Raw genomic sequence first — 24,934 nt, 5'->3', positions numbered from 1 at the left:
TTGTTTGCAGACCTTGTAAAAACATCTTTGTTTTACTCAATTACTGCCAAACACCACCAGTCAGTATATTTTAACCTGTAACTGCCAAACATCACCAGTCAGTAAGTACATTCTAGTCAATTAATGCCAAACATCACCAGTCAGTAAGTACATTCTAGTCAATAACTGCAAAACATCACCAGTCAGTAAGTACACTGTAGTCAATTAATGCCAAACATCACCAGTCAGTAGGTATATCATAGTCAATAACTGCCAAACATCACCAGTCAGTAAGTACATTCTAGTCAGTTAATGCCAAACATCACCAGTCAGTAAGTACATTCTAGTCAGTTAATGCCAAACATCACCAGTTAGCAAGTTCATTCAAGCTAAATATTATTATGTAGTGAGAAAATAAATTTGTACTGATGCAAAGATTAGAGTAGAATAACTCTAGGGTTAAATCTAAGGTCTCACTAACCACTTCTAACCTTGCCATTACTTTACATGTTAAAAAAGTAATTTTCAAAGTCTCACTGTGAATTCCCAGGACAAATGACATCTTAAAGCTGCATACCGTTGCGAAGCTTGGAAAATAAGGCTTCCAAAATCATGATGCTAATGGTACGATCATAGTAGAAATTCTTCACAAAATTTACTTGAATAAATAATACTGAAAATTCACATTTTTACCTGTTCTGCTAACTGACAGCATGGAGGCAAATTACTCACACATGTAAACAATATTCATATACTTTTGTAGTTAATTACATATATGATTTTAAAGTACACATTCTCAGCTTTATTTTGACTACTTTTAATCATAATACACACAAATAATGCACTTACAATGCATATGTCTAGGTTCAGTGTGTTTTTGGTACTACATAGGGGGGTGGCCATTTGACCCGGAAGTGGTTAGTGAGATCTAAAGCTAAGTAGCATGGCGCGGCACCATGCCCTTTTTCCAACATACTAATTGCCTTTTCCAGTCGCGAAAATGTGCCCCTGTTAGAATTTTAGCCCTCTTGAAACCACGAAACTTCACCGCTATTTTTGCTGTTTACCTAACACGATTTTTAGGTCAAATTTTGTCAAAATTACCTAAAAACTCCGTAATCAAACCCGTAATTCGCATTTCAATCTCATTTCTTTAATTAAAAGAGTCATTAATCTCACAAATGGTGTTAATAGCTGTCTAAATAGATAAGGCCTAAGGGTACTTTTTATGACAGGAAAATAATCTCTGAGAAGCAATCAGCTGATTAGGGTCTGACAATTAGAAAATGAATCCCGAGTGGATCTACCACAATTTTGTGAACATCCAATCATTTTTTAAAGATTAAATTCTACTCCTTAATTAATTTGACAATACTGTCATCTGAACAGGTCTTGAATTTGTAGAACCATGTGTGTAAACAAATTTTAAAATGAGAAATGTTTGTACAAAATGTGTTACCTCCCTTGCAATCTTCACATTTCCTGTAATTTCAACAATGCAGTATTTTTCCCAAAAGTTTTGTTTGCAATAGTTAAAAAGAATGTTATTCCTTTCAAATAGTGATGATTTTGGAAATTCAGTTTCAACATTCTTAAATATTTGTTACATTTCCTCATATACTGCATCTCATGGTAGCATTTAATGAAAAGTAAAAGATTAAATAATGTTTAATAATGAAAGTTCTCACGATACTACACAGCAGCATACTGTCTTAATAGCCAATTTAGACTTATTTAACCCAAAAATACTTGTTGAATTGTAGAATTCAAGTTCACAATATGAACATGATGAATACTAACTCAAGACATCTTCAACTGGCATTAATGGAAAGAAGAAAACAAATATTCAATGTATTAATTTTCAAATAGTAGAAATGAATTTGAGTTTAAATAAATTTTCTCTTTTTTTTTTTAATTTGAAAAAAAACTTAAGAATTTTAGATAGATTTGGAGGAATCCAACACAAAATAGGGGGCTTAGAAACTTCAATCTATAATAGTGCAATGCACATGTTGTTCAACTGAAAGGGGCCCTTTAATGCTATAGTGATTGTCTCATTCATACATTACTACAGTAAAACCAACACAGTTTGCATAATATGTCGATTTTTAAACCAATCAATGTGTCATAAAAATCAAACATCGTGGCAAAAAGTTCCCTTTTGAAAAAAAAAAATTACCATGCCCGTTTTTAATCCTAGATTTAACACTAATAACTTATTTGCATAAGCAACAAAAGTTCAGCTAGGATTCAAGGGCAGAAGGGGGCAAATTTTTAAAAGGGCACTTTTAACACGTAAACTATGTTACAAAAATGTATATTATATAATTTCTATGTCTCAAGATAAATATACCTCATTGTACACTCATGTGTTTTATTACTACACACTATTGTGTCTGACCACAGTTGTACTTATATTTAGAATTTTTGACAAATTGTCTGTTTTAATATAATGAGAAAAGGTATGGCGTATATGTCCAAGAGACAAAAACCTAGAATGTCAGCCCACGGCCACCCATTGGTGTTCAATGAATGACGAGGAAATTTCTTTTCCACCAAGAAAAAAAAAAGAAAAGAAACAAAATTAGAGAAGCAAGTTCTTGCAATTTTCTGTTTTTCACTTTCTCCTGTTTGTTGACGGCATTGATTCCACACATGAGGTGTAAATGTTAAGTTTTACTGTTTTATAGACATTTTATTAATTTCTTTTTATTTAAAGAAATGTTCAGAAGTGTTGATTAAAAGTGTGTTTGAATCACTGTGTTATTCCTCATGAGGTGTATTAGGAATCACTGTGTTATTCCTCATTAGATGTATTTAGGAATCACTGTGTTTTTCCTCATGAGGTGTATTTAGGAATCACTGTGTTATTCCTCATTAGATGTATTTAGGAATCGATGTGTTATTCCTCATGAGGTGTATTTAGGAATCACTGTGTTATTCTTCATTAGATGTATTTAGGAATTGCTGTGTTATTCCTCATGAGGTGTATTTAGGAATCACTGTGTTATTCCTCATTCGATGTATTTAGGAATCACCGTGCTATTCCTCATTAGATGCATTTAGGAGTCACTGTGTTATTCCTCATAAGATGTATTTATGATTAGCTGTGTTGTTCCTTATATACATGTACTATCTGTATGTCAAATTCATGAAAACTTTCTGTTGTAGAAAAGAGTCCAGTCAGGGAAATTGGCACGAGGTAATTCACAGAAGTTTTTAAAGTCAAAATTACTATTGAAAGTTTAATGAACAGAAAACTGCCAGAGATGAAAATGATACATGTATACTTATTCTTCAAAGCTTAATGTCTGGAAAGAAAGATTAAGAATTAGAACGATGTTCAAACCTGGCGAAATCATTTTTCAACCTGTTGGACATTTGGTTTGGCAACCTAACAAAATCTGCTGGACCGAAAAAAAAAAAATTTGCATTACTTTTTTACTCGATTTGGAAGCTATCTCTGGAAGTTCCGGTTGAGGGGTGTCTAATAAAAAAAAGTACTGGACATCTGGTACGGAAATCACACAAATTTTACTAGACCAGCGGTTTAAAGTACCTGTCATGTCTGACGGTCCGACAAATTTCGCCATGACTGGATGTTTGGTATTCATGAAAAGTTGTAAATGTTGTATTTGTTTTCAATCCTCTCATCATTATTTATCTCTTTTAATGTCATGACTAAACATCCAATATTTCTTCTGCAATTTTTTTTTCTGATTGCCCCAACAACAACTTACATTTATAGTGGACTGTTCGTATAACATGCCATGCCAACTAAATCAAATTTATTAATCTCTTGTAGGGCTAAAAGACGAAAACTTGATAGTGTCAACAACAATTCATTGTGTGAAGGTATTATAAACAAATCCATCTCTCTTAATTACGAAATTCTTAAGGTAAAATGTAACAATTTTGATTACACAGGTGTAGTACCCCAATTTTCCGTGATTGCTGAAGGTGCTGCACTCAAACTGCACGAAGATTCTTATAAACTTAAATGTCATTCTGTGCATCTGATTCAAAGTCTGGGACTTTAATTTTTTTAACACATTGACAGACAAGTGACATTTAATGTATATGTAGGGAAATATACACTTACCAATAGGGATAATCCATGAGGGGTCGCTGTATTTTGAGCATTACCAACATTATTTACTTATAATACTCCTACTCATTATAGTGGGGGGTGGTTTATTGCAATCACCTTGTACGGTGTCACCACTTTTCAGGTTCCTCACCCATTGTTTCAGAACACTACACAAAAATATAGTCCAAATGTGATTCCTTTTATATCATTCAATATCTCTTCTATAACCTGTTAATATGTTTCTGGTGATTATTCATCTCAATAATATTCTGTTATTTCTGCAAACAAAATTAAGATAAAGTCTTAAATTGAACTGACAATTTCAGGGACTACTTTTTGGATGTTTATTTATAAATTAACATTAAGGGAATTAAGTTTTGGCAGTAGTGTGCCAAGAAGCATTGAATGTGCTAAGCATGTTCCATTTAATACAACAATTAGTCAAAATCTCCATCCTAACGTCAATATTTTATGAGTAATAAACTGGGAGTGAAGAGCTTTGATTTTCACCAAGTGAAATTGGGGCGAAAATTCAAATTGATAAAAAGTGTCTTGGTTTTAAAAATCATTATTACATATTTTTTTATCAAGGAAATTATTTATTTATTGTCCCCTTTCTGCAAATGCCGAAGGGGACTTACGTTTGCACTCTGTCCGTCCATCAGTCACACTTGGTTTTCCGGACTTTTTTTTGTAATGCCTCATCCAATTGATTTCATATTTGGTATATAATCTTATCATGACAAGTTACAAGTTAAGTTCGAATGATGTTGAATGATTTTTACTGAAGTTGTGTCCCTTGGACATAGAAAATTACATAAAATTTTATGTTTCATCATTTTGATGCAAATTGCTGCAGTCATTCTAGAGTTATTTGCCCTTTAATTCATAATAACGAAGTTTTTTTCAACTTTCCAGAGAATGTCTTTATGCAGCTTTCTGTAATGCAAAAATGTTATTATTTACTGTAAAATGAAGCTCAGGTTTGATTTTGATGGAATTTGCTTTTGCTGTTCAAGAGTTATTTTCTCTTGATTGTCAAAAAATAACACCATCCATTGTTAGTTCACATATATAAAAAAAATCTCATAAAGGCAGTGAGTTCAAAGGCCGAAAGGGGACACTGTATTGCATCAGCAATACTGTCAGAATGCTTGTTACTAATTAATCAGAAATTAGTTTCATTTGAGTATGACTACAGTGTAGGATAATACTCTGTTGAAATACTCTTGAGTATGATTGCAAATTAAAAAATAGGGAAAAAGGTGAAACAGAATAAAATTTGTAAATGTGTTAAGTTGGATACTACTTTACTATCAATTACAGTTTTTAATTCAGAAATCAGAAATTTATTGACTTTCAGCTTATATATATCAGGAAAAGCAGTTCTAAATAATATAGGAAATGCAATATGATTATAGTTGTAGTAACAATTATAGTTTTATTTTTACATCATGTAATCTTTTAAATTTTGTTCATGGTACAATTTTCACAAGAATCAAAAACCCCCCAGTGCTAACTGCACTTTGAATGGTATATGGCTTAAGCATTACTTTTTTTTTTGCTCTGTACCTAGCTTACAATTAAGATTTCTGTGTAAATGGTCATTTTTGGGGGAGTAGGAGGGTAAAGATTTAGTGAACATTGCTCACAGTTTGTTCAGTTTTTCTCTAATCCATTCTGACAAGCACACTACGATTATCAGGATGCAAACTAAAAGCCATTAATGTCAGTACCTTATTAAATATTAGATGTCGTCAAACTTCTAAAATGCTCATTAATTTAAAAATCCAGCAGTCCAATTACTGAAATACACTGGCAATTTTTTTTCCTGAATTTCATGTAAAGAAAATATGGCTATGTATTACATTGGTCCTGATAAAAAGTAACAAATTAAGTTGTATGATTATATTTTGTGATTTATTGAGAATGTTTTGATTGCCTTATTAATAGAAAACAGATACTTGAGAAATAGAAGCCTTAATACTTGTTGTTTAGTGGTTTTTTTTACCAATGAATATCTTCTTTTTTTCTTCAGATGTCAGTGAATCAGAGAACAACTCCAGGTATTGTTATTATATCCATCAATAAAACTGTGGCATGTCTTATTATTGCCTGGTCACTGAGTCAGGACAAGGCCTCTGTAGTATAAAGTATACTGGACACTGAGTCAGGACAAGGCTTCAGTAGTGTAAAGTATCCTGTACACGGAGTCATGACAAGGCCTCTGTAGTGTAAAGTATCCTGGACACTGAATCAGGATAAGGCCTCTGTAGTGTAAAGTATCCTGAACACTGAGTCAGGACAAGGCTTCAGTAGTGTAAAGTATCCATTATTGCCTGGTCACTGAGTCTGGACAAATCCCCAGTAGTGTAAAGTATCTGTTATTGCCTGGACACTGAGTCAGGACAAGGCTTCAGTAGTGTAAAGTATCCATTATTGCCTGGTCACTGAGTCAGGACAAATCCCCAGTAGTGTAAAGTATCTGTTATTGCCTGGACACTGAGTCAGGACGAGGCCTCTGCAGTGTAAGAGTAATCAAGGGAACCAAGGTTATAGTGGTAATCTAGGGACAAAGACCAGACATGGAAAACAGACATACACAACAAAGAACATAAAGTAACTAAAATCATTCATACAAAGTAACAAAAGCAAATGAGCAAATGAACTCCACTGAAAACTGGGAGCATGGACCAGGTGCACTGGTAGGTTAAGCATCCTCTGCTTTTCTAGAAACACCAGAAGTAAAGTATCCATTATTGCCTGGTAACTGGGGCAGAATAAGGCCATAGTAGTGTAAGGTATCAGTCATTGTCTGGTCACTGGGATAGGAGAAGGCCTTAGTAGTGTAAAGTATACATTATTACCTGGTCACTGGAGTAGGACAAGGCCTTTGTAGTGTGTATAGTATCCTGGGCACTCAGTCAGGACAAGGCTTCCGTACATGTATTGTAAAGTATCCATCATTGCCTTGTCACTGGGGTAGGACAAGGCCTTAGTAGTGTTTAAAATATCCTGGACACTCATTCAGGACAAGGCTTCAGTATTGTAAATTATCGATTATTGCCTGGTCACTGAGTCAGGACAAGGCCTTTGTAGTGTGTAAAGTATCCTGGACACTCAGTCAGGACAATGCCTTAGTAGTGTAAAGTATCCATTATTGCCTGGTCACTGGGTCAGGACAAGGCCTTAGTAGTGTGTAAAGTATCCTGGACAGTTAGGACAAGGCTTCAGTATTTTAAAGTATCTATTATTGCCTGGTCACTGGGGCAGACAAGGCCTCAGTATTGTTAAGTATCTATTATTGCCTGGTCACAGGGGCAGGACAAGGCCTTGGTAGTGTAAAGTATTGATTATTGCCTGGTTACTGGGGCAGGACAAGACCTTAGTGTATAGTATCAATTATTGCCTGGTCACTGGGCAGGAAAAGGCCTCGGTAGTGTAAGGTATCTATAATTGCCTGGTCATGGAGTCAGGACAAATCCCTAGTAGTGTAAAGTATCCAATGATCACATTAAATACATGCTTGCAATGCTTTCAGTGTGTATTGAATTGGAAGTGTTTGGCTAACTTAGCCCAAATGATCATTAAATTATAAGTCAAAATGATGAGAAATAGTAGTTCTCTCTGTGTGCTGATATCCAGGCAAGATTTTATCATGTACCTAAGGGTTATTTAACATAAGAATAATACAAAAAGATCATGATTCATTAACTGTAGACATATTCATATAAAATGCCTTCAAAGATGAAATGATGTCGGATACTTGCCTGACAATTTATATTATTGCATATCCTAGGAAGCACCATTTCCTTTTGTCTGTTTGTCCTTCCATTTATTGGCGTAAGTTCTACTCCTCCTCAACCTTTCAATGAATTCAGATGAAACTTCAGAAGCTTATGTATCATCTATAGACATGCATTAAGATATTTTTTGTGGGATACTTGCAAAGGGAGATAATCCAACTTGAACTTCAGTGTTTCACGTTTGAGGCCTTAATACAGATTTTCTTTGTTTCAGTACAAATGAAAAATTACAGGAAGTAAAGGACAGAAGAGAGCTGTCTGATGATGGTAGTGGTCCTGATGAACATAGTAATATAACATTATTTACATATGTCAAAAAATCCTCCATAAAAACAAATATACATTTGTATATTTACTAAAAAGAAAATAAATGAGCATATTTAGCTTTAGGCATTTCTCTGTCTTGAACAGTAGGGTGAGGAAAAGCTATTCTTCTGTTACCAATCTGCAAACTTTTAAACATGTTAAATGTTTTATTAAATTTTCCCCATGAAATTTTGGTGGGTATGGAGGAACATATGTCTTTTTGTTTGTTCATCTATCCATGTATCGTGTTGACTAGGCTCTGGAAATCTGGTTAGACAATTATGGTCATTTTGTCAGTCTGTAGAAAGCAAGTATTGATGCATGCCATACTTATTTGATTGCAAACAAATTGTATTCGAATACATATGCTACTGTTTTCGTCATCAGGTATCTATAGATGATTTTAGTCACAAGACAATAACTTGGGTATAAGTGTATTGATCTTCATGAAATTATACCAAAATGTGCCATATCAAAAAAAAAAAAGAATGGCTGGGATTGGTTTGAGGGATTATCACTTGAGCTGTTTAGGAATTAGGTGCCAAAAAAAGGCTATACACATAGAAAAAAAGCATTTTCAGGAGGTGTAGACAATAACTTGACTAAAAGTGAATGATCAACAAACCATTAACTTTTTGTTTGAATTTATTGGAAGTTGTATAAAATAATACTTTGTGATGTTATTTGATTGGTAGTTGTAATTACTCATCTATCTTTTTTGTCAGGGTTTAGTCATTTTTTGACACAAAATAATGGCAATAAGCTTTCTTAGTGGGTAAGCTACAATTTCAAGTAAATAACAGGGCCAAACACTAGTATAAAGAATATATTCCATTTAAGTAGAGTTGGACATTTTGATAAATATTTAATTAAAGGATTAACATAATTTAAGTCCACTAAGAGGTCTTTGTGAGTTTGCTTGCAGTATTTCAAGTTCATATTGTACAGGGATGTTTTCTTTTGTTTTTTATTGGATTTCCACTGTTTCAAATCCGGATTTTACCGTTACGATTCTTTTTTTTTTATCGTATATTTACTTCCAATTTTGTCAATTTCCGCTTTGTTGACCCTGTAAAATCATCCCTGATTATATTTCTTGTATAATCAGCTACAAATGTACATGTAATAATAATGTTGATAGTAATTTTATTGCCAAATTTATCTGTAGGTTCATTCTCCTTTGGTAATTGTATTGCCAAATTTCTTTTTCAGTTTCTCCTTTACGTGAGCGAATAGGTTTGTCTGACACTGCATCCATATTGAGTGTTAGAGGTCGTAGAATTCCATGGAATTATTCTGAGACTGTAGTGTTCTTCAAAGCTCTTCAGCGACAAGGTGTTGGTAATTGGTCCAAGATAAAAGATGATATACAGACATTTAGAACTGGCGTACAACTAAAGGATAGGTGGAGAGTCATCAGTAAAGATAAACAATTATTGTCAAAACTTACAAAGGAACTCCACAAGAAGTGACCAATCAGATAAAGATAAACAATTATTGTCAAAACTTACAAAGGAACTCCACAAGAAGTGATCAGTCAGATAAAGATAAACAATTATTGTCAAAACTTACAAAGGAACTCCACAAGAAGTGACCAATTAGATAAAGATAGTTTTAAGTACCACTATTTATGAAAATCAGACAGGAGATGATTCATGCTTGTTAGAAACCCATCAAATTTACTTTTATTTCTAATTCAGACTTACAAACTACAAAACCAGCTTAGTTTTTCATTTGGTTGTTTATAGATTGTGTATAAAGTAGACACTTAGGAAGAGTTTTTTGTTGTTGAATATGTTTGATTTGGTTGATTTTAGTGGAAGATGTATGGTTTTCCCAAAAATTCAAAAAGGACTATTGTTATATAAAGATATAGCGTCTATAGACCACAAAAAAAGCATCATTTGTTCTGTGGGATTTTCACCACCATGAATCACCAGTACTAAAGCTTGACAACTTGAGATTGATATCTTTGTAACATTGATTTCAATTTTTTTTGCTTATTTTTGCCAAAAGACCATGTGAGTTGTTGCTATTACTTTCCATCCATCATCATACATTTTGTATGTTCACAATTCTTTAAACATGTCCTCTGAAACTCCTTGATAAATTTAAACAAAAAATAAAATGGGTTTTCTTTAGGGTATCAAGCACATGAATTGCATTTTGATTATTTATTTGTTAAAAAAAAATTGTCATGTCTATTAATAGAAATTAGAGATAAAGCCACTTCTTATTACACCCCACACAAAGTGGGGGTATATAGTGATAGGGCGTCCGTCTGTTCTTCGGTAACAGGTAGGACCAATCTCATATCTGTAACTCCTTCGCTACAAAATGAAATTAAATGAAACTTTCACAAAATCTTTGTTACAAATAGACATGTTCCTATTATGCTACTCCTGTTTTATTAGCTCACCTGGCCAAAGGCCACGTGAGCTATTGCCATCACTTGGTGTCTGTCATCGTTGCCGGCCATTGTCGTCCTTATCAATTATGTAGAACTCTTCTCCTCTGAAACTACTTGACCTAATTGAACCAAATTTGGTATAAATGTTCCTTGGGTATCCTGCATAGAACATATGTGAGGATTTTTGATTCGTTGAAAAACATGGCCACTGTTACTAAAAATAGAACATAGGGAGTCAGACAGTAGTTTTTCGCATATATCTCCAAAACCATTAGGTTCAGCTTAATTCTGACGGGTAAAAGTGTTCAATATGATGAGATCTATCAGTGGTCAAATTTTGATTTTAATCCGTTCTGCCATTTTGGGGTTATTGCCCTTTTCCAATGATTTTTGCTATTTTTAATGTTATTTCTTTCAAAAATCTTCTCCTCCGACACTACTTGACCATTTGAAACCAAACTTAGTAATTAATGTTCCTTGGGGTATCCTGCATGGAACTGATGAGGGGATTTTTGATATGTCGAAAACATGGCCGCTGTTACTAAAAATAAAATATAGGGGTCAGACAGTAGTTTTTCGCTTTTATTTCCATAACCGTTTGGTTTAGCTAAATTCTGACAGGAGTTAAAAGTGTTCAGGATGATGAGATTTATCTCTGGTCAAATATTAATTTTAATCCGTTGAGCCATGTTGGAGTTATTGCCCTTTTTGACGGTTTTTTGCTTTTTTTAATGTTATTTTTGTTTTTTTCAGAAATCTTCTCCTCTGACATTATTTGATCAATTAGAACCAAACTGGGTATGAATGTTTCTTGGTGTATCTTGCATAGGACGGGTTTGGGGACAGTAGTTTATCATATATATCTCCAAAACCATTAGGTTTAGCCAATTTTTTTCAATAGCTGAAATGATTCTTATTATTAGGCCTACAATAGTGTCTAAGGGATCAAAGTTGTCAGATGACTCCATGTAAGAGTTGAGAGGAGAAACATGACTTTTTTTTAGTTTTCAGCCAATATCTGGAAAACTATGATAGATGGAATGAAAATTTCAATTACTGAAATGATTCTTATTAAAAGGCCTACAAAAGTCTCCATGTAAGAGTTATTGCCCTTGAAAGGCAAATAATTACGTTTGTTGCAGTTTTCAGCCAATATCTTGAAAACTAAAATAGATAGAATGAAACTTTCAGTAGATGAAATGATCCTTATGACAAGTCCTACCAAAGTCTTTTGGAGTCAAAATTGTCGGACAGCTCCTTGTTGGAGTTATTGCCCCTGAAAGGCAAAAATTTAACCAGGTAAACGATTCAGGCTCCTGGAAGCCTCTTGTTTCATTTTCTATCAATCTTCTTTTGGAGGAAATTTGTAGATACTGAAAGAAATTTACATATATGTCATGTTACAGCTATAGACACTGCTAGAATTGACAGAATCTTTCATGAAGTTTCTGTGTATCATTGAGATATTCAAATGTTAATTAATCTTTGGCTACATTCAGCTAGATATAATGGTTGATAGTCTTAAGTAATGTACTCTTTTTTACTGACTCTTCTCTACTCCAGACAGGGACAGCCTTGGACATTGTTTACTCCAGACAGGGTCAGCCATGGACATTGTTTAATCCAGACAGGGACAGTCATGGACATTGTTTAATCCAGACAGAGACAGCCATGTACATTGTTTACTCCAGACAGGGACAGCCATGGACATTGTTTAATCCAGACAGGGACAGCCATGGACATTGTTCACTCCAGACAGGGACAGCCATGGACATTGTTTACTCCAGACAGGGACAGTCATGGACATTGTTAAATCCACACAGGGACAGCCATGGACATTGTTTACTTCAGACAGGGACAGCCATGGACATTGTTTACTCCAGACGTGGACAGTCATGGACATTGTTTAATAACCAATAACTCGGTTTGTTCATTTTGTTTCTTGTTACAATTATTGTACAAAATAAAATGTTGTATCTGAAGATCTTGTTTGCCTCTACTTCCAAATGATTTTTGACTGCTTAAACAGTCATCTTTTTTATACGCCCGTCTAACAAAAATAATAATGGTATACCAGTGTCCGTACATTGTTCAAAAATGCTGTCACTGTTTTTTGTCGAACTTCGGTGATTTTTCTCTTTCCATTGATGTAACTTACCGTCTGATTTTTATGAATGTCGGATTTTTCGTTTTTGACTTATGGGACTTAGTTCGTACAAAATAAGGTGAAAAAAGTGTGGGAAATTTTAGTTTTCTGACTTACAGCTCAGTAGTGGTTGCACCCATTTTCATGAAACTTTGGAAAATAATTCGTTACTAGTGAATGATGTCTCCCTTTTAAGCTCACCTGGCCTAAAAGACAATGTGAACTTTTGTCATCACTTGGCGTCCGTCGTCGTCGGTGTCTAAAACAACCTGAAAGTGGAGTGTCTCCAGCGTCCTTAGGGTATCTACACTAGAAATTGTATTGTATATATGTATCAAGTGTAAAACAGGTCCGCCATTGCTATATTTATACCACAGGGGTCAACCCACCAATTTCTACTTATATCTCAAATACTATGAGAGATATTGGGAAATAAAAGTGACAGTCCGTATTCAGTTTGAAGAGCTCCACAACAGTCTGTATTCGGTCAAAGTTGTCGAGCGACTTCTTGTTAGAGTTTTCCCTAGGAAGGCGTTTTTTGCAGTTTTGATTCAGTCTATATCTTGAAAACTATAATAGATAAAAAAATATTGTTGAAACGATAATTATGATAAGGCATTAGGTCAAATAATCTGTTCACCCTCCTTGAGGTTATAGCCCTTGAAAGTGCCGTATAATGGCGATTTTAAGCCGTGTTGCAACGAAGTTCAAAACGCGTATTCATAACCAACAGCGGAATATTGGTTCTGGAGAAGTTTGACCGGGGTCTAGATCATGCGAAACCTGAAACCTGGATAAAACGAACTACATTTGTATTCTGATTTTAATTAAAAGTTGAAAATGATTTTATTTTCTTTCTCCAACATATCCACCATTTACCTCCAAGAACATGTAACGTTTCTCTTGGGAGGACTTCGGCATGCAATTTCATGCGACCGCATTTTTAGTCGTCTGTAGACTCTTTGTTTTAGCGATAGTATCATGCTTTGGCCCGGTTGTCATCTGTAGACCCATTGTTTTAGCTATAGTTTCTAGCATTGGCCTGGTTGTCGTCTGTACACCCTTTGTTTTAGCAATAGTTTCTAGCATTGGCCTGGTTGTCGTCTGTACACCCTTTGTTTTAGCAAAAGTTTCTAGCTTTAGTCTGTCGTCGTCTGTAGACCCATTGTTCAGCAATGGTTTCTAGCTTTTGTCTGGTCGTCTGTAGACCTTTTGTTTTAGAAATAGTTTAATTTTCTAGCTTTGGTCTGCTTGTCGTCCGTAGACTCATTGTTTTAGCAATGGTTTCTAGCTTTTGTCTGGTTGTCGTCTGCAGACCCTTTGCTTTAGGGATGGTATCATGCATTGGCCTGGTTGTCGTCGGTGGACCCTTTGTTTTAGCGATGGTATCATGCTTTTGCCTGGTAGTTGTCTGTAGACTCTTTGTTTTAGCAGTGGTTTCTTGCTTTTGCCTGTTTGTCGTCTGTAGACCAATTGTTTTAGCAATGGTTTCTAGCTTTTGCCTGGTTGTCGTCTGTAAACCCTTTGTTATAGCAATGGTTTCTACCTTTGGCCTGGTTGTCGTCTGTAGACCCTTTGTTTTAGCAATGGCTTCTTGCCTTGGTCTGGTTGTCATCTGTAGACCCATTGTTTTAGCAATGGTTTCTAGCTTTGGCCTGGTTGTCATTTGTAGACCCTTTGTTTTAGCAATGATTTCTAGCTTCGGTCTGGTTGTCATCTGTAGACAGTATTCATTATTATATAATGATTTTTCCCCACCAAGGTTGATACAATTTATATTCAAGATAGAAGACAACTTGGTGAGGAGTAATTCTTTTGAATACTTTGAACATTGCCAAATATAGAATATCGCAATCACCAAGGCATTACTCGATAGATAGTATAACAAGGTTTAGAAACTTCACTGAATACATATTTTTACTTGACAAATGGAGACGACCCAGCTCAGAAAGACAAGCACTGTTAGAAGTTTTGCAGTTAACTCCTAAAATTTCTTAAATGAATTTGGTATGAATTTTTTTCATATTGTTCAGACGTTTGCAAGGGGGGGGGGCACCTAATCCTAAGGTCTTTTTGACTTTAAACATTGATTTTCTTGTTTTTTTTCCATCAAAATATTAGATGCATGCTAAATTGAACTTTCCATCGCATTTTAAAGTTATTCCCAGATAACAATATATGTCAACAGTTTCAATATACGATCCATTGAGCATGAAATAGTTACAAAATAATTTGCCATTAGAATTAAATACCATAGCTTTTGACATTGATATATTGATTTCCAGTTTCCAGTCCAAACAGAATTTGTTAAGTAAATCAAGATTGCCTTGTAGGCCAGAAGGACGACTGGATACCAAATCATCTGCATATAATGTTTTATATTTTCCCAACGACATCTGTAGTTTTGTTAATGAATCTACATTGTACAACTATGCATAGTGTGAAAAAGAAGTCAAATTACTTGTAACAATTTGATTTTATATCAGACTTTGTCAAATTACAAATATGTGCAGGAAAGCAGCAAGACAACTTAATGTTCCCAAGCTTATCGGCCACCTCTTAAACTGTTTGAGTAAGATTACTATTTACTATTATTTCATTATGTCAAATTTTAGTTTTTAGTTTAAGATCATTAATAATGAAAGTCCAATATTTTTACAAGACCTTGTATCAATTAAGAATTACTCTTATAACTTCATGTATACCAACACAGCAGTAATACCCAGAGTAAAAACCACCAGGTATGGTTTGAAATCCTTCAGATATTCAGCCCAAAAGATTTGGAATAGACTCCCGGATGAACTAAAAAAGCAGACAAATATATATCATTTCAAGACCCTCATTTGGTACATTGGCAGGTCCCATGCACATCTCATGTATTATCTGTAAATCATAGGGCTGAATGTCTATATACATTATCCTTGTTTTTCTTTGTTTTGTTCAGTTTTGTTTGCTTTTTCTGTCGACTGCCTTTATTTTTCTTTTTATCCTTTATGCGTGTATTACAATAGTGCTTTATATGTTTTACCCTATGTTTTAATTGTGTATTTACATGTTTTTATGTTTGTATATGTCTGCATCCCTGTATGATGTTTGTATGTTTATATGTAGTCGGTATAAAAAGCCCTTGAGAGCTTACATGTCTTATGTTATTTGTTGTATGTACTCATTAACCCGACTTTAAACAAAAATTAATTACCTACTTACTTACTTTCTTACTTACTATATTGCTCAGATTCAAAAAAGTTTTGGGGGACATTGAGCCCGTAGAGTCGCTGAACTCTTTGTGAATACTATTCTTATATTGTCTCTCTCAATCTTACACCTGCGTCTGTATCGAGACAAGTAAGAATAAATTCATTTTTGTACTCGGCATAAAATGGACATTTATTTATCGATTTTTCGTACATTTTATAATATGGGTCCCTTTAATAAATAAAATTTAATCTTCTTCTATAGTTGGTCTAAAACATGATCGTAGATATTATAAATTATATATATATATATATTTATTAAGGATATATACCTGGAACAGCCTATGGTACAACTCTATATTTCCTCTAACAGATTACTTCGTTGTTCGACCCTTTTTATGCAGGTACCGACTGGCCCGTGGTACGAGATGTCATGTCTAAAAATCAGTCCTTTACTCAATCCATTTTCTGATTTTGTAAACTTCCGGTGTGTGTGTGTGTGCTGCCAGTGCTGCTTCTTCATTCTTCAAAGGTATAATACATGTAAATTATAATAATGTCATACTGCATTGAAGGTTTTAAGGTTAAAATATCTTATCGTATGATGTCAAATTATTTCTAATGCCACCCTGTCTCTCTTAGATAGTACAACTCGAGTGTAAATACATGTATAGTATAGTAGAAATTATTTTGTTACATTAGTCATTATAATAAGACGATGAAGGTGAAACCTTTTAACGCTCCCGAAGAAACATTAATAGACCCTTTTGTGCTAACGTTGGGGTAGTTGATGAGCATGTGTAGAGCATGCTCAATATACGTATGCATGTAACCTACTACTATCACTTAAGATACGAGATCACAATTAATTCCCCTCGACTTTTCGTTGTATACGAATATAGTTCCTTTTTTTAGTGTGTTTCTTCCTGATTTTTTTTCTTTGCTGTCATAAACTTTATTGCTTAGTATTAACTGCAGAAATTTAGGGCAAGGATCAAATTTACAAGGTTTTTTTCCATCCTGTAATTTTATGTGGAAATTGTGATTTGGTCCTATCAAAAAAGGTCAAAATTTAGGACATTTGGTAGTGGTCACTTTTCGTGCCCACAGGGTTTCTGAAGCAAAGATGCTAAAAATAAAATATGATGGTGAATTTTTCTGGCACTCTTATAGAAATCTGCTTTTATACATGTTTCCATATTGGTCAAGTTTGAATGAGTTTGAAGCGGTGGAATTTTTCTTATATGTCAAGATGGGTCTGTTGAAATGCACTACGAAATTAATTGTGTCCTTGTACCTTAAGATTGTAGAGGTGTGAAAAACAAAGACCTTTTCTATTCTTAAAAGAAATTGAACCTGAACAATAACTAAATATAATTTAATTTGCAGATAATTCAAGGGAACCTGATATGGCTGCAGCTGAGACAGAAAGTTGTTTTCTCCCTCTAGCTTGTGCGGAACCAGGAGTCACATATCCTCTTCAGGTCCTGTATTGTGGAGGTAGGTCTCTACAAGGTTTCTGTTCTGAAGATAGGCCAGGCTTAGAACCAGAGTAAAAGACTGGTATTTATTTCCTTAAGCAATATCCTATTGTTCAAAAGGATTAATTTGGACCATCCTTTACATTTTTTATATCTCTCTTGTGGGATTCCATGTTTAATATCACAGAGACATTTTCTATATATTTACATTGTTATTAGAGATGATTAGCAATTGTATGTTTTTCTGCCAGTTTGCCAGGCATTTACACCTGTCCTGTGACTTGATATACCTTGTACACACAATTATTTGTCAAGATATGTGTACATGTATGCATGTGTTAATTATTAAATTCTTGTTTAAATGCTAAGAAGGTGGTACATGTAGTAGTCAAGAATGATACACGACCGCCATAATACTCTTGAAAAAGAAACCATAAATATCGGACAACTACATGTATACATGATTAACACAAAATTTGATGATGTATATAAGCTGGAAGTGTTTTATAATAACCTAATTAAGTCCCTGCGTCTAACTTCTTTATTAACAGGCGAACAAAATATGTCTACAAGAATGGGGTTGATCAATTCATGGTAAGAATGTCTAAATGTCAGTAGATTTTTCTGAAACTTCAAGTTAATGTGTTTTTACCATGCATCAATAGAAAATGCACTCCAAAAATGTTCAAACATGACAACTGAATCATTTAATCACATGTTGATATGTGTGTCAAGAAGGAAGACATCACTGCATATCAACCATCAGAGTATCCTGAAAATAATTAAGAATTTTTCTGTTGCAGAATGCAGTATGCCTCTAGAGGTATGTAGTTAGTAAGATGAAAACTTTATAAATACTTCAATTATTTTATATTTATTTTATCTTATTTATTAAATAGTTTTTCAAAACTCTTCTCCTCTGACACTACTTGACCAATTGGAACCAAATTTGGTAGGAATGTTCCTTTGTGTATCCTGCAAAGAACTGGTTTGAGAAATTTTGATCCATCAAGCAATATGGCTGCCATTATTAAAAATAGAATATAAGGGTCAGTCAGCAGTTTTTTAGCTCACCTGGCCGAAGGACACGTGAGCTATGGTATCACTTGGCGTCTGGCCGAAGGACACGTGAGCTATGGTATCACTTGGCGTCTGTTGTCGTTGTTAATAAGTTTTCAAAACTCTTCTCCTCTGACACTACTGGACCAATTGGTACCAAACTTGGTATGAATGCTCCTTGGGGTGTTGTGCATAACTGATTTTTGGATTTTTGATCTGTCGAAAAACATTGCTGCCGTTACTAAAATAGAACAGTAGTTTTCACATATATCTCTGAAACCGTTCGGTTTAGCTCAATTCGGACAGGGTAAAAGTGTTCAGCATGATGAGATCTATCTGTAGTCAAATGTTGGTTTTAATCCATTAAGCCATGTTAGAGTTATTGCCCTTTTTCAACTTTTTTTTTATATTTAGCTCACCTGGCCGAAGGCCAAGTGAGCTTATGCCATCACTTGGCATTCGTCGTCGTCATGGACAAATTTTAAAAAATCTTCTCCTCTGAAACTACTGAACTGACAGATTTTAAACTTGGCATGATTGTTCCTTAGGGTGTTGTGCACAAAATAATGGTTGGGATTTTTGATCCACGAAAAAAAATGGCTGCTGTTACTAAAAATAGAACATAGGGGTCAGATTGCAGTTTTTTGCAAATAACTCAAAAACCATTGCCTCTAGCAAATTTCTGGCATGAATAATATTGTTCAGCATCATGAGACGGACCTATGCCAAAATTTTCAAAATGATTGATCAACTGATGTAGGAGTTACGGCCCCTGAAATTGTTTTTTTTTTGTATTTTCGCATGTGCAACTTTGAAAATCTTCTCAAAATCCATTGCTCAGAATTCAATGCAAGTTGACTTAAATGTTCCTTAGGGTATCCCACGCAAATTGACAAATGGGATTGTTGATTCATGAAAAAACATGGCCGCCATTACTAAAAAAAGAAAACAGGGGTCAGATGACAGTTTTTTGCAAAAAACTCAAAAACCGTTGCCTTTAGCAAATTTCTGGCATAGGGTAAAATTGTTAAGGATTATGAGAAGGACTTTTGTTGAATTTTCAAAACCATTCATTGACTAATGTAGGAGTTACAACCCCTGAAACCGTTTTTTTGTTGTTTTTTTCACATGTACTACTTTGAAAATTTTCTTCTCTAAAACCATTTAAGATCATTGAATGAAAATAAGCAGAATAGTTCTTTAGTGTATTGTGCTCAAAATGACTGTTGTGATTTTTAATCCATGAATAGATATGGCTGCCTATACTAAAAATGGAACTTAGGGGTCATGAGACAGATTTTTGAAAAAAATTCAAAAATTGTTGCCTTTAGCAAAATTCTGGTTCAGGTCATGAAAATGCTATGAAAAGCATTTCTTGCATTTGACAATTTAGTTGATTTTAACTTAGCCTGTCTCATTCCTCAAGTTTTTCAAATAAGCAAATGGTTAACCAGATGAGATTCAGGCTCTCTTGAGCCTCTAGTTTTAATGTTATTTCTTTCAAAAATCTCCTCCTCTGACACTATTTGACCAATTGAAACCAAACTTGGTATGAATGTTCCTTGGGGTATTGTGCATAGCCAGCACTCCACAGTATTGTAGAACTGCCTAATTTTGGTCTTGTAATCTGATGCTTTATAACATTTATCACTTTAAAAAATTGTCAAGCATCTGTAAATCTATATATCTAGAAATAGCTCAAGCCAAGGCCTTCAGGATGCAGCAAAAATTTTTTGGAAAAAAATAACCCACAGCAAATAGGGTTACCATAGAAACCATGCAAAAATATGCGAAAATTTGCAAAAAAGTTCATAAAAGCAGGTTTAAAAAATATCAAATTTCCCGCAATATGTCTTAAATTTTTATTTCATCCCCTGAAACTGTCCAAACTTTTTCCTTCAAAAACCCCATCCTCATATGGGCAACGCCAGTTAGATTTTGAGCTATTTCACTTTGTAATCCACTTGTTAAATTTAGCATGGTAAAAATATACTTACTTTCACTTTCACAATGAAGTCAAATTGTCATTGAAAAAAAGCCCCTTCAACATTGAAAATATGTAAAACATTGCAAAAATACATTGAAAAGCCCCCTTTTTCAGAAAATGAAGATGAGCGATTCAGGCTAATGGGAGCCTCTTGTATTTATTTTTATTTCCTTGATTCATCTGATTACTTTATATGACTTGAACTATTATAAAAAACATCTTATTTCTTTATGTAAATTTTATTTTTGTCACCATGTAGTATTTTGTAGTGTATAAATTATTGATTTTACAGTCTGCTAAACTACAATTCAAACACTTATTTAAAAAATACCTGAAAAGTCCTTATAACATTCTAACATGAAACAAAATTAAAATTATAGTGTTGATTTTTTTTGCTTTTTATTTTGGATCTAGATAAAAAGAAGAAAATGAACTTTTCCTAAAATTTCAGAAAGTTTTCAGTTTTACTTCTACATGGTGATTAACCATTTTCCTCTGACCCAATAATAATCTGGACTCACACTACTGGGTGATTTGGGCCAAAAAATTGCCCTGGTGTCGATATCTTCGCTCTCAGACGACACCAAAATCATTATGGTACATGCATATATATTATTTTGAGTTACGTTTTTATGTTGTAGTACTGTGAATACTATCCTAATTATGAAAAATGTAAGAAATGGCTGGAGAAGAACCTACCTGAAGAATTCGAAAGGTTGATGAGTATTAAAGGTTAGTAATATATAGGTTATATAAAGGACACTAAGCAATGATCTAGCATGTAAGTGTTTACAGTTAGACAGCTGTTACATTTAATTGTTTAACAGCTTATTAAAACTTAACTTATAACTTCGGTATTTGAATTTTCTATTGTTGGTGATAACAATCAAATTGTTGGCACTGTATCTTAAATCTTTAAACGTCCACTGGTAAACTGTACTGACATTATAATATTAAAGAGGTTTTCTATGTATCTGATAAAATGTAATAAAAATCTCAATTTCTGTTTAACCTAAATCTCTATTAAAAAATGTTCAGGTACATGTTTGTGCTAGTATAAGTGGTAAATTCTTCAGAAGATATCTTCTATATATTATAGGCTAGTTAAGCTCCCAAATAAACAACCAATTGTAAATATAACAATATCAAGTTACAGGTTTATTTTCGAAAGTTCATTATACATGGAATGGCTATACACTTGATGAAGTTATTTCAACTGTACTAAAGTTATGTCTGGCTTATTTTATGATGAGGTGGACTGTAATGTCTATGTTTTCCTAACTAAGAAGTAGGTACAAACCTTTTATGATGAAGTTAACTATAATGTCTATATTTTCCCAAATAAGAAGTAGGTACAAACCTTTTATGATGAAGTGGACTGTAATGTCTGTTTTCCTAACTAAGAAGTAGGTACAAACCTTTTATGATGAGGTGGACTGTAATGTCTGTTTTCCTAACTAAGAAGTAGGTACAAACCTTTTATGATGAGGTGGACTGTAATGTCTATGGTTTCCTAACTAAGAAGTAGGTACAAACCTTTTATGATGAGGTGGACTGTAATGTCTATGGTTTCCTAACTAAGAAGTAGGTACAAACCTTTCATGTTGAGGTGGACTGTAATGTCTATGTTTACCTGCGGAGTACATGTAGGTACAAACCTTTCATGTTGAGGTGGACTGTAATGTCTATGTTTACCTGAGGAGTACATGTAGGTACAAACCTTTTATGATGAGGTGAACTGTAATATCTATGTTTTCCTGAGGAGTAGGTACAAACCTTTTACTACTATTCATTTTCTAGTTATGCAAGTTTATTTAGACTCTAAATGTGGTATTAATCATAATGGTTTCCACAGCAAAATCAAAGTAAATACTGTCCTGTGCAGTGAGGGCTCTTTTATTTGTGGGCATTTATTTTCTTAGGGTGTCTTGAATTTGTTCATAAAGGATTTTATTAAAACATCAATGTTTTTTTTATGAAATTTAAACGTCTTTTCTAATTCTTTTTTAAAACTTTAATTAAGTTTATTTTGATGAAGTACAAACTATTACTGCACTAAATGTACTCAATGAAAAAGTGTTCTTCCACATGGCTGAATTTCAGGGTTTCTGAAGCAAACAATACTTTTCATAATGAACTATATATATTGATTGTAAAATAAATAACTTATCTGGCTACACAATGAATGTTGTTATTCTGTGTAGATGATGACGAAGGAGGTGAGGGTGATGCAGAAAAGAAACGTCAAAAACGTGGGGGTAAAGGACAGATGAAAGCAAAGAAGAAAGCAGAGCCACAGGGAGTACGATTAGCCACATCAAAGAGAGGCAAGAAGAAAATGGTTACTATAGTGATGGGACTAGCTACTTATGGTAAAATGTTTTAACTGTTTTATTCCCTGGTCACCTGACCTACCTGGATTGTAAGTGTCTTCATTAAAGAGGTACATGTATTTCAAATAGATTTGAAAAATGCCTTATTCACTGGTTGAGTATGCCTTCATTTAAAATGAAATTTTATCCAGTGGAAGCTGAAGACAAAAAAATGTACAAAATTAAAAATGTCAGCAATTATATTAAAGAACAGTTGATTTCATAAGATTTGGGAAAGATTTAATTAGCAGTCTTTGTAAGATTCATACAAATTCAGTAATATGTGATACAAATAAAAAAAAGGCTACACATTTTTATTTTTGTAATTAAGTTGTTTTTGTGGGTTTATATGATGAAATTTATTTCTTTCTTATTTTTCTGCTCTTAGGCGATAATTCATATTGAAAATTCAATAGTTTCTATCGTGTTTTATTGTTATTTACAGAGTTATCTCCCTTACTTTTGAATTTTACAGTACATTCTTTATAACTTATATCTCCTATGAACACGGGTTATATGAAAAGCCACATGTTAATTACTGTTAACTATAACATTTTAAACAAAATATCAAATAAATATGTAGGTTTTCCAACCATGAATCACATTTTGCATGATTCTTAGCTGGAGTACCATACTTCTTAAACTTAAACTTCAACAGTTTTGGAAAAAAGTGCCAAAAAGGAATAAGACATTAGCATTTTCCTGTTGTCAATACAATAACAATAAGTTAATTTTGATGTATTTAACATAATTGTAATATTATTACACTATACTGGTTAACCATGCATTTATGTTCCATAATAGCGTATAGTAATAACAAAGATTCCAAATTCATGTAATAATGTCCTTTAAGCTGGCAGTGTGTACTGACTGATTTGATGTACATAACAGTTTATCTTTGTTTACAGACATAGATTTAAAGGATGCCAGTAAAGCATTTTCTAAGAAGTTTTCATGTGGATCATCAATACAGGGAGAGGATGAAATAGAAATACAGGGAGATGTTAAAGATGATCTCTTTGATTTCCTTCCAGAGAAATGGCCTCAGGTAATGCTCTGAAAGTTCTTTTATTCATACATGGCAGACAAATTGCTGGTTCGTGGAATTTTACATTCCTGGTTTGACACTTTCCATGGAAAAATGTTAATTTCATTGGGAATTTTAATTTTGTGGTTTGAGTCGACCAGGTAATCCATGCAAATCAGTACCCCATGAATATAAGTACTTTCACAGTCAAGAAATACACGGGAATGTTAAAAATATTATGTTTTGTTTGTTTGTTGGGGTTTAACGTCCGCGCAGCAATATTTCAGCTATATTCAGACGATGTTAAAAATATTACAAATTTGGGTACATTGTATACATTATTCAAGAGGTAACCTTGCATCAGCAGTATTTATCAAATCAAATATGTAGGAAGTTAAATATTTAAAAGTACTTGATATATAACTGCACAAGTTGAAGTCCATTACACTTGGCATTCTTATAATAATTATAAAAATAAAAAAGGTGTGATATGATTACCAATGAGACAGTCATCCACCAAAAGTCTAGCAAGAAACAGTCACATGTTACATTAACAATGTTATGGTAGTTGCAAGTTCAATAAAATCATTTTAACATTTTAATTTTGAATTTAACTGAAAGAAAGTGACATGTACATTGATAAACATCAGACTGTCTGAATCCCAATGTTAATTTTATTGTAGATTGATGAAGATAACATAGATGATATAGGAGACTTGAAGAAGTGATGATGTACACTACATGCAATAGTTATAATTTATTCTAAATAAATACTTTGTGTTGTACAGTTGAAAGTGTTTATTGATAGATTTCAAATGTATAACTATTAACTCTTGTTCACTTTGATCAGTGTTCCACATTAGATTAATTATTGAAAGAGAAAGGTAAAATCCAAATGCATTTAGGTCATCAATTTTTTTTTGCATTCTTGTGCCTCCTTCTAGACTGGGTTTTATTTATGATTGATTGTTTGTTGGGGTTTAACCCTCAAGCAGCAATATTTCAGCTATATTCAGGTGAGGAAGATGAAATGGATTGATCAAAAATGAAGATGAAATGAAAAATGGAATAGGACAA

The 24,934-nt window shown here is 33.6% G+C and overlaps 2 protein-coding genes across 2 annotated transcripts in view; both read left to right on the top strand.

The window, feature by feature from the left end:
* LOC148605981 (telomeric repeat-binding factor 1-like) overlaps positions 1–12,573 on the top strand; it is a gene marked incomplete at its 5' end in the record, with an annotated part of 35,803 nt that extends 23,230 nt beyond the window's left edge. Inside the window, 5 exons of the mRNA XM_088547217.1 lie at positions 3,151–3,181; positions 3,785–3,834; positions 6,108–6,135; positions 8,090–8,163; positions 9,394–12,573. Coding sequence (XP_088403343.1) covers positions 3,151–3,181; positions 3,785–3,834; positions 6,108–6,135; positions 8,090–8,163; positions 9,394–9,653 — 443 coding nt within the window. The remainder of the gene's footprint in view (positions 1–3,150; positions 3,182–3,784; positions 3,835–6,107; positions 6,136–8,089; positions 8,164–9,393) is intronic.
* Positions 12,574–16,305: 3,732 nt separating this feature from the next.
* On the top strand, positions 16,306–24,651 carry LOC148605980 (density-regulated protein homolog). Its single transcript, XM_088547218.1, has 7 exons — positions 16,306–16,463; positions 17,321–17,431; positions 18,216–18,235; positions 21,100–21,190; positions 22,663–22,830; positions 23,739–23,878; positions 24,541–24,651. The coding sequence occupies exons 2-7, from the start codon at positions 17,341–17,343 to the stop codon at positions 24,583–24,585; spliced, it is 555 nt and encodes a 184-aa protein (XP_088403344.1). The 5' UTR covers positions 16,306–16,463; positions 17,321–17,340; the 3' UTR covers positions 24,586–24,651.
* The last annotated feature ends 283 nt before the right edge of the window (positions 24,652–24,934 follow it).

The sequence above is a fragment of the Perna viridis genome, chromosome 9 (assembly GCF_037379345.1).
Source record: "Perna viridis isolate PV_CMFRI_1.1 ecotype Kerala chromosome 9, ASM3737934v1, whole genome shotgun sequence".
Classification (NCBI taxonomy): Eukaryota; Metazoa; Mollusca; class Bivalvia; order Mytilida; family Mytilidae; genus Perna; species Perna viridis.
The sequence above is the reverse complement of the archived record's forward strand: the minus strand, read 5'-3'. Positions and strand labels throughout refer to the sequence as shown.